Raw genomic sequence first — 10,880 nt, 5'->3', positions numbered from 1 at the left:
TCCCCACAACCCAAGAAGGGCCAAGTGCAACAACACAAGCAGGTTTCACCGCACTAATGCAAGCTTGTCCTTGGGTCGCCGAGGTTAGACCCTGGATGCAGCGGTAATTTAAGCTGTTAGGTTTTGCTCTCAGCTTTCCTTCTGATACTTTGGATTGACATTCACATAGATCTCACCCTCTAACGAGTATCAACATGTGAAATCCTCTGAACATTTAAATTCAGACTGGGCAGTGGGGAGGGGCGTGGGAAGGTAAGAGGGAAAGAGGACCACTTCTCTGTGGTCTCTCCCTCTCTTCCCTCCGGCTGCCTGGCCTGCTTCCTCATCTATTTCCTCCGATTGCTCGGTGAGGGGTGGCAAATTAGGCGCGATGATTCGGAGTCAGAGAGCACATTTAAGTGGCAAAGCAAGAATGCATCTCTCCCTAGCCACCAGCTGGACAGATTAATGAGAGGCAAGATAAGTCTAGACATCAGATATAAAACTGACTTCTCCTCATCTCTGAGATGCCTTCCCTGGAGGGGTTAAGCTCAGCCAGTCCATAGGCTCACAACAGCGTGCATAAAATGGGTTCTACAACATCCCTGTCACTAGGTGAGGGTGGCCTGGTCTCACCTTCAGGCCAAAACTTGGAAGGCTTCTGGCATTGCTTAGCATCAGAAAGCCAGCTCGACACTTCCAATCTCCTGCCCTGCAGAGAGGATGCAAGGGAAAGCCAAGCAGCGACACGGCACACATATTGACTGTCACTCAAGGTTGGAGGCCTGGTGGGTTTTTATTTTCTCACTCCTTAGCTGAGGCAAGCGTCCCGGATTCTTCTCTTGCTCTGTTCTGTTACTGACTTCACAAGGGAGAGAAGGCGTGTGCCTGGCCCAGTCCTGTGATGTCAGTGCTCTAACCCCAGTCATCCAACGTGTCTCCTTGTCCCCTTTACCACATGCCAGCTCCTCATTGCTGCCATCCTTTCTCTGTTCACGGTCATCCTACCTGGACCTTTCCCCCAACTGCCTCTCTCCCCTCCTGCAGCTGCCAGCCAGCGCACCCCACGGAGGGTTAATTGAGCTCGCTGCCTCGGTACCCTGGAACTGGACAGAAACCATCTCAGGGCGAAAATAAATCATTGCCACCTCATTTCACTTTTAATTTACTGCTGATTTTTTTTTTTAAGGCTCTGTCTTCCCACAACCTCTCTTTCTTAACCACTCATGCATGTTCAGCCTCTTGGCTCCCCGTTGGACAATGCAAGGCTGAAAGGTTTATCTGTAACCTATTTGTCTCTATTATAGGTTTCTGAACTGTAATTACACAGGAGACAGCCAGGCTCTCAATCCCACTTCCCAGGCCCTCGGGGTGTTGCTGGTGCCACCTAGTGTTGGGAAGGGGTGGAGTTTATTTGCTCCCGCAAGAGTGGTCCATGGTGGGGGAGTCCGATCCCCCTACCAAATTCACAATCACAGTGGGGCAGGAAAAGGCATGCATTGTTGTGTTTTTACCTTGAAAACGCTCACCTGCAAAAGCTGAGATGGGTTCTAGAAAAGAAGAAACAGAAACGGGATTTAGATAAAGGGATACCATCGTGGGTGAACAGAGTGAATAAGGAAGGGACCCTCGCATCTGCCCCAGACTGTCTCACACAGTGCCTTTGGGCAGGCCGGGTGGGGGAGGCAACCCCAAAGTTCCTTTGGAGCAAAAAGTCCTCCCTAGAGAATGGGTTTCGGCAGCATTGTAATCAACCACGTAGCACCGAAGGCTTTCTCAGAGCCTGGATCACCGTTAGATGCCCAGAGCCTGAGAGATGCCCAGAGGGACCAGGGTGGTCCCAGGTGCTTCTGACATCACCAGGCGTGCGAACGCCCGGGACCATGTGCCAACGCCTGGGACCATGCGCCAAGAAAAGCACTTGGTGTGTTGTCACAGTTACTCTGTGGGCTAAACCATGTCCCGGGCCTTCCCAGGGCTGTCTTCTTGCTTTGGGGAATGCCCATATCTCTAATTGGGGGTGGTCTGGGTGCCCTGGGAGGGACCCCTTCTGCAGGATGAGGCCTGGAGTAGAGGGTGTGCATCTCAAGTGGGCTAGCTGCTCAGGTGACATCAGGTGTCCCTGCTGTGCTGTGCAGCTGGCATGCAGCGCTCCGTCTTACGACTCGAGGGTGCTGAGCAGGAGAGAGATTTAGCTTCGGAGCAGATGCTGAACTCTCTTTCCTATGCTATAGTTAGTGCTGCAATTCATTCATGTAAAAGAATTACCCAGGTAATTGTGTGATCACTCTTATGTAACGGACATACTATTTTTTTGCTTCCCAGGGAAGGCTTCCATTAAATCCATCAAACCTTCCCAGCATGTAATTCTGACTGGCACTTGCTCTCATCCTCTAGCATTTTCTTCGCTAAAAGCCGGAGTTTGATGACAGGGTCTTGGCACCCTGGATCTCCATACACTTAGTGCATGTCTATTTCTGATTGGGAACAAGGAGATGAGCCTTCACCTCATCTCCATCCCTCCTGGCCTGAAGTCAGACTAAGGTGCCCCGACACCCACACCTTCCTCCCCCCACGCGGACTGCCGCTGCCCTCCCCCTGGTGAAACGCCGAGTCTGAGAAGGCATGCGATCTCCTCTTGGTGGCCCAAATTGGAAGAACCCCCGTGAGAGGGATATTCACATACCCATGCAGTTTTCCAGAGGGACATCGGTGCTGATCCGGATGTCATCAATGGCGATCTCTCCGGGGCGCCCCTTTCCTATCATTCCCTCAAACACGATCTACAAGCCAGAAGAACAAGAACCATTGTTACTGAGCTTTCTGGCCCACACAGTGTAAAGATTTCTAAGTTTCTGTGAACTGGGGCTTAAAGTGTGCGTGAGCAGGTGTACAACTATGTAGGCATGTGTGCGTGTATAGATGTATGGGTATGCCAGTGTGTGTGTGTACGTGCCTGCACCTGGTACACATCTGTTGACCACATGGTTGCAGCATTTGGAATCTTAATTTAAAAAGAGTTCGTTCAAATCAGATGCATATTGAAAGAGTGACAGAAAAACAACTCTGAACCAGAGTTGGATATCCTCGTTCAGTAAGTGGATGGCATTGTTTAGAAAGACCACAATCAGGGAGTGGTTAAGGAAGGGCTGAACGCCAGCCCCCGCCCCCACACCCCCCCAGCTGATTTTTGAGGGTCCTTTCTCATAAATCTTCCCTAAATGCCCAAATCAGACATTTGAAAACTCAGGGGATGTAAGCAGGTCGGGGTAACGTGAGAAGCACAGCCCACAGGTTTGAGTCACTGTGGGAATGGCATGACCCTTTGGGAGGGTCGGAGGGAAAAGATTTGTTTACTCGACAATAGTTTTCGGAGGGCCTACTATGTGCCAGGTACAAGGAGTTACAGAAAGGAAGAAAGGAATCGATGAAGACTCTCTGCCTGGAGAAGCTCACCATGGGCTGGGTGAGATGACACTGCCCAGGTCAGAAGTAGGGCTGGTGGCTCAGTGGTTAAGCACTCTTCTGTGAACTGAGAGTCAGTGGTTCGAACCCATGGTTCTGAGGGAAAATAGACCTGGCGATCTGCTCCCATAGCGAGTTCAGTCTTGGACTGCTATCCTCAGGTGGTGGATTTGGAAGTCAGTTAAATTATTTCTCTACAAGCTGATAATGCTGCCTCTAATGGGGACCAGGGAGATATATATATATCTATGTGCCAGGCACAAGATATATATATAGCATATACAAATGGATTTTGAGCTTGCACTTAATCCTAAACCTAATTCTAAAAATGCTTAGTTCTTACAACATGGTCCTGCTCAGTACATGCCCTCATGAAGTGATCACTGAAGAGATGGGTGTTCTAGCAAAGTATGAAGCTATCAGGCGGCTGCCTGGTTATCAGAAAGATTATCATCTCCGTTCTTAAAGGCATATTTAGAACAGTCATCTCAGTGAGGTGCAGCTAAGCCCACACAGAGGAAGCACACTAGCCTCTGTGGTTCAAGGGTTATAAATAACAATCTCCAAGAGTGGAGGAGAGGGTTGTATCAGAGCTTCAATTCTGAGCACCTGGTTTTCAGGAGCCTTTGGGTGACAGTGAAGGCCCCAAATCCATGTCCAGGGTCCCCACTCAGATTAGGTTTCCACTGAACCCCTTCAGACTACTGACGAGGGATGTGAAGAGCCTTGCCCTCAGACTGAGTGCACTGGAAAGTGGACTGTACTTTCTAATAAAGTATGTAAATAAAGTGCACTTTACTTTCCAAGAAAGCAGAGACAGTTTAGGTTAAAATGTAATGTGTTGTCACTTGTTCTCCCTTTGGTCCATTTTTAAGTTTTTCCTCGTTCCCATGATCTTGTGCTTTCTCTTGGATTGAGTTTTCACTGTTTTATTTTGGTGTCTTTGTTGTTGTTTTGTCTGTTTTTCTTTATGTGAAATATCGACTAGATCTTTCATAGAGATGGTAACTAGATTAATAGTTCCTTAGGGTTATGGCAGAGGAAGTTTGGGGTAATAAATGAGAAAATGTTCTAAAATTGATTGTGGTGATGATTGCACACCTCTTTTAAATATATTTAAATAATATGAATTATTTGCTGATAAAACTGTCACATATGACATATATATGTCTCTCTCTCTCTATATATATATGTATACATACACACAGGGGAGAGATTAAAAACAAACAAATAAACAAGCTTTCAACCTTGGAAATCCCAAGGAACAGGTAGTTGATCTCTGTCCTATGGGGACACACTGAGTCAGAATCGGCTCGTCAGCAGCGGGTTTCTCTGGGCTTGCAGGGGTATACAAATGGGACGACAAGGAGCTCAGGAGTGGCTGCAGCTCCATACAGAAGCCCCTCCGCTGTGTGGTCTCAATCATTCCTCACTCTCTGCCTCCCCAGGTTCTCTCTGCAAAGGAGCACATGTCCTCTTGCAAGTTGAGCGAGCAGTTGGCGGCCTCACCAGCCATCTGTTGCTGCCTCTCGTCTGGGGAGGAGCAGGTTAATGCTTTGGCTGGTTCTCAGTCACCTCTTCACACAGTGTCTACTCCTACCCAAGTTTCAGCCACAGATGTGTGCACCCATCTGTGCCTCAGTCTCCTGCTCCCTGGGACAGAGATAAGGAACCCAACTGGTGGAGCTTCTCAACTTGGTGGTGGTGGTGGTGGAGGGGGGAGGGGGGCAGAGAGCAGGTGCTTGTCTGGGGACCGCTGGGGTCTGCTGGCCATAGAGGGCAAACAGCATCCTTGGGACAGGCCTTCGATTCTAAGGAGGCTCAACAAGCCCCTTCTCTTGTGTGTGGAGTGTTTGTTGATGTTTATTTCCCTGGCTCCTGTGTGCCTTTGTCAGCCTACCTGATAGCAATCTCAAATCAAATGGAGAGAAGAAACATTTGTTGGAGAAGATTTCAGCAATATAAAAGGCAATAGGAGGAACAAAGAACCAAGTCTGGGTGCAGAGATAGGCACATACTGAATAACAAATAAGAGTGTCATTTAGTTACCATGACAACTGGGGAGCACAATGAAAACAGCAGGGCTTAAGCACGTTCCCTAATGATGAATGGGCATGGCCCTTTGAAACACTGAAACACAGATCACAATGATTCCCACATCTTTCTACCACGGGCTCCCTTCACCACCCCACCTGATACTCCATGTCGTAGCTGGGCAGGATGATCCGCCCATGCTTCCACTCGTTGCTCTGGTCCCCGTGGATGACCCACAGGAGCTTGCTCTCTTGGCTGGCTTCCCGAACCACCTGCAGCGTCACTCCCCGGCTGCCTGCGGTTTGATACTGAAACTCCATGCACACAGGGCTCCGGGCCAGGTGGACAGGCGGGCTGATGAGCCGAGCATACTGGCCCTCTCTCCGGCCGTCATTCTGCAGCCGCAGGAAATTCTTGTCATCTGAGGAAACAAGGCCAAACAGAGGCGCTTGGTAAATGCTCGAGAAGGACAACGCTCTACAGGTGGCCCCTCTAGGGGACTGTTGGGACTGGACTTTGGGTGTTGCCATCAAATCATGTTTTGGTTTTCCACACCTGGGTGGCACAAGGGGTTTGCACTCATCTGCCAACCTAAAGGTTGGTGCCCACCCAGTGACCCTGCAGAAGAAAGGCCGGGTGATCTGCTTCCACAATGACCACAGCTGAGAAAACCACGCGGGGCACAGTTCCACTCTCAAGCACACGGGGTCACCTTGAAGGAAACTGGTTCCGTTCCCTTCCTTAAGGTTTCTTCAGGACCTTGATGCAAATGCTGAGTCTTTTTGAAATCCCTTCTTGAGTTCCTTCCATTAATTGCTCCATCCTGCCTACTTCTCTGGATGCCACTCTCTGTCTCCCTTACAGAGAGCACTTTGCTCGGTCGTGTACATGCCTGTCTCCTCCCACTACATTCTCAGAGGTGAGACCCATGTCTTTCATCATAAGCCTCCTCAAAGGGCCGATGAAGTCTACTAGCCCAAATGATAAAGGAATGGTTTATAGGTGTCAGGTGGCTGCTAAAGGCAGGGGGTGGGGGGTGGGGGATAGTTTGGGTCAAGTGGTTTATGCTTTAAGCCTCTGTCTTCTTGGCTGGGATTGGTCCAAATGGAAGATATGTAAAACCTTCTGCCACCATCGATACTACTAAATGACATTTGGGCTCTAGGAACTCTGACTGCAATTCAGAATGTCCAGTGTCAACTTCAAGCAGAATAGGAAATGGGAGCTGAGTTAGGAGTAATCCAAAGAGCTGGATAGCCCACTTGGTTCCCTATCTTGCCTGGGGAGGCCTGAACTGGGTGGCCTATCTCAGACATCCAGGCACCCAGAGCTTCACTGATAACAGGTGCTGTCATTATCATTGATGAGGGCTGTGTGTTTAGCACAGAGTATACACCAGCTGGGAAATCAAGGCTTCATCCTTTCATATGTTTGGGGAATGGGTCTTTTGGTTGAGTAATTTCAAATACATCAAACACTACACACAAGACTGAGTCCCCATTATGCTTGACAGACCTAACCCTTGGACACACAGGTGTCAAAGTCTGCACCTGCAAATCCAACGTGGGCAGGGACTCTCGGGCCACTACACAGAGGGCAAGTGAGCATTTGAAGAAGAAAAGCCACTGCCTCATTTTGGGAAATATAGGAGCATCTTAGTCTGAAAGCTCCTGCAAGATGGTAAGGATACCTTTTCATCACATACCCAGCACGGAATGTGGGGCACTGCTGACCCTCAAGGTCAGTGGTGTCATGTTCATCTCTTCCCCAACAGGGACCACGAGCATCCTACTCCCTCTCCCCAAAGCCAATGCTCCAGAAGCCACCCTCCCTGGAACTCAGACTAGACCATCGGTGGACTTCCAGCTTGTCTCAACCACGCAGAGCCACACCTCCCTCTGCTCCCGACAGCATGTGATCTCTTCAAAGTCAAAATCAGCACCCTAAGCAAAACCCAACCCATTGAGGTCATACGGATTCATAGCACCCCCCGGGGCAGACTAGAACGACCCTTTGGGGTGCCCAAGTGTGTACATTGTTATGAGAGCACAGTCTCATTTTTCTCCCCAGGGGTGGCTTGCAGGCTCGAGCTGCTGACCCTGTGGTCAGCAGCTCCATGGGAATCCGCTGTGCCACACTGGATTATCCCTACAGAGGAAAATCAGGTGTCCTGTCGGCACAGCAGTTAAGCCCTCAACTGTTATCTGAAAGGCTGGTGGTCTGACCCCACCACCTTCCTAGAAAAAAGACCCGGTGAGCTGTTCCCCATTAAGGGTTCCAGCCTGGAAAACCCTCTGAGGTTGTTACGAGTCAGAAATCCACGACTGTCCCCCATAAAAACCCTCTGCGAAGGGGAAAGACACTGATTCCACAAATCAGACATGCAAACATCGCCTAACCCTACTCTCCCCCATCACATGTGATGACTACTTCTGGTCAGGATCATGAATGTGACTCCACAATGACTTCCACATGTGTTCCACACGCACCATTTCATGTAAGCCGCGCCGTACGTTGTGAACAAGGCAGTGTTCATCTGACTTTGTTCATGAAGAAGCAGAGGCTCGGGAAGGTTACAGTGACTTGTCATGTAAGAGCAGCCAGCAAGCGGTGGAGCGCAGACTCAAGGGCAACCCCCCCACCCACCAAGGCATGCCCTTTACTGCCGGGACCTTGGCCCTCAGCTCTCGCAATCACACACGGCGGAAGGCCAACCAGCTTCCCCACGAGCCCCATGGCCCCCTTTTCTTCTCTTCCTCCCAACACACCACCTTTCTGCCTCTTCCTGAAGCTCTTCAACCTCTCTGGTTGAAGATGCAATGATGCAACGCACAACATTCATTCGTTCCCTCTTCTCTCAATAACTGCACCGGCGACTTTACCGTGTTTGTAAATGGAGTGGAGGCTATTGTCCATGGACTTCACAGGTCATGCCGCACTGCGATACCATAATTTAACTGCTATTGTCCATGGACTTCACAGGTCATGACCCACTGCGATACCATAATTTAACTGCTGTCCCAGTTAGATTGTTACATCTTGCTCTCACACTTACAAGGCTTAATACTTCTCCCTCTATTGTCCCCTCCCCAAATGGGGGCCATCCGGAAGTTCTTTAAAAAATTCCTTGACCTTTTCATCACATTTTTGGCAATGAAATTTTTGAAGCCCTCTTGTATTCTGTTTAAGCATGTAGATGTATGTGTGAATGAATGTGTGTCTAGACCTATACCGGTATCTACCTACATCTCTATGGAGCCTTGGTGGTGTAGTGCGTTTGTGTTAGACTGAGAATGCCAAGGTTAACAGTTTGAATCCACCAGCCACTTCACAGGAGAAAGAGGAGGCTTTCTGTTCCTGTTCCACTGAACCCCCCCCCCTGGCAGCAAGTTTGGATGTTGAGTTTATGCATACATACATGCACGGATCAGTGGTTGTTCAGTGGGAGACTGCAGGCCTTCCACGAGTGAGATCTGAGTTTGGTTCCTGACCCACGGACCCGCTGTCAATAGAGGCCTGCATGCTCCTATGATGTGGAGCTTCTAGACGAGGATGGACAAGGAAGAATGGCCACCACCAGCCAATGAAACCCTGATGGATCCTAATGGCCTTATTGGAAACGGATCACGGCCATGTGCAGGGTGGTACCCGTGGTTTGTGCATTGGGTCACCAGGTACTGGGGTCTGATGTGACAGCAACATGCGTATGACACTGCTGTCCAGTTCTTTTCTGACTCGTGGACTCCAGGGCAGGACTAGGCCAGGGGCTTCTTCGATGGCCATGTTCACGGGTCTGCTGGTGGGGTCCAATTGCAAACTTTTAAGTTAGCAGCTGAGCATCGAACCCTGGCAACACCAAGGCGTGTATACGAAGGGGCTTGGAAAGTGGGCGGGGAGATGGAGTGAAAAGATAGTGGAGTTTTTCCACGAACATAGACGACATAAGAATATACATCCCCTCCCCAAGCACATTTTGCTCCTGAGATACATGGCTAACAATGGTGACAAAGGACAGGTGCATATGTACTGGGAACAAGGGAAGAGGGAGTATCTCGCACCTCTCACATCCCTCCGCACATAGTATCCCTTCGCAACCCCCTCCTACCTTCCTGAGCCAACGGCTTTCCTTGAAGGGGAAGACCCACAAACGGGTCACCCAGGCGAGGGGCCGGTCCACCGCCGCCTGTGCGCACCCTGCGGCTCACATGCACTGCTGGTTCAGGGGAGCCGATTTCAGAGGCTTCATTAGTCACCCTTCTCCCTTCACACTTTCACAAATAAGACCCACTTGCTGACTGAAAATTGCTTGGCAGCGATACTGTCACTTGTGTGAATTTATATTCTTCAGCAGAGGAGGGAATCATAGTAAAATGGTTAGAATTTCCGAAGTGAGATGTGCACAGAGGCGTGAAGAACCGGGCTGACTGGGTTTCATCTGGGTCTGTTCTGTTTGCCATCTTGTGACTAAAACTTATAGCAGAATCAGGCCCATGGTTTTCCTGGACCACCTCTTCCAGGGCCTCGAGACAGCCCCACCCCCTTGCCTCTCCTCTCCCCTCTCTCTCACAGGAAGATGATCATCGCTGTGCTTGATTTAAAGGACCGCTGGAAGACCGGAGAGTTCATGCTAGTGGCGTGCTAAGCACGAGCAGCTGAAGGATCATAATTCAGTGCTGACATCTGAGCTAATCCACTAGTTTGCAGAATCTCCAGACAAGCAGGCCTCCGAATTTCACTGAGCTAAATCATTTGTGCCCCACTTGTCTGTTAAGTGCTACGAGCTCCAGGGAAGAAAGATGATATGTAAATTTAAGGAATTAGCAGTAGACATCAGTCAGAGAGACCCTGAGCTGCAAAACGTCCCTGCCTGTCATTGAGAGGCCTGATTGGACGCAGGGCCCTCAGGAAGGCCTGATTCAGACCAGGAAAAGCACAGGGCAGGGATAAGGGGGTGGGGGTGGGGGTGGGGGAGAGTAGGGAGAAGGAAACGGAATGTTGACTGAGCACCTACTATTGTCAGGCATTCTGGCAGGTATTCTGCCAGGAGCAGGAGCAGGAGCAGGAGCAGGCTCACTGCTCATCTCCCTTCCCCAACAGCCCAGCGCAATAAGCATTACACACTTCAATTGCACTAATGATGCGAGCGGGGTGCAGAGAATTGAAGCAGTGTGTGCAACACCACTTGTAGAGAGGCATGGAACTAGAGACCAAAGCCCTCATTGGAATGAGTGGAAGCCCACGGGCTCTCTTGTCGGCGTTAGCACCCTGGCATAAGGCTCATCCACTAACCTTTTCGTAGCTCAGCCCTCCCAGCTGTAAAATGGCCACACTCACAGTGCCACTGCGTGCGGTTGTGGAGAGGCGTCAATGGCACAAGGCATGTAAAGCACTCGGCATAGCGA

The 10,880-nt window shown here is 50.0% G+C and overlaps 1 protein-coding gene across 2 annotated transcripts in view; it reads right to left on the bottom strand.

The window, feature by feature from the left end:
• The window catches only part of NRP2 (neuropilin 2), a 129,797-nt gene that overhangs the window by 30,783 nt on the left and 88,134 nt on the right, over nucleotides 1-10,880 (bottom strand). For both annotated transcript variants that reach the window (XM_004701554.3, XM_004701557.3), the window contains exons 13-15: nucleotides 5,637-5,899; nucleotides 2,666-2,762; nucleotides 1,509-1,529 (exon numbers count right to left, since the gene is read on the bottom strand). In XM_004701554.3, the coding sequence (XP_004701611.1) occupies nucleotides 1,509-1,529; nucleotides 2,666-2,762; nucleotides 5,637-5,899 (381 nt within the window). The remainder of the gene's footprint in view (nucleotides 1-1,508; nucleotides 1,530-2,665; nucleotides 2,763-5,636; nucleotides 5,900-10,880) is intronic.

Source organism: Echinops telfairi, unplaced genomic scaffold, assembly GCF_000313985.2.
Source record: "Echinops telfairi isolate 266 unplaced genomic scaffold, ASM31398v2 ScPeMD7_3;HRSCAF=10, whole genome shotgun sequence".
NCBI lineage: Eukaryota > Metazoa > Chordata > Mammalia > Afrosoricida > Tenrecidae > Echinops > Echinops telfairi.
The sequence above is the reverse complement of the archived record's forward strand: the minus strand, read 5'-3'. Positions and strand labels throughout refer to the sequence as shown.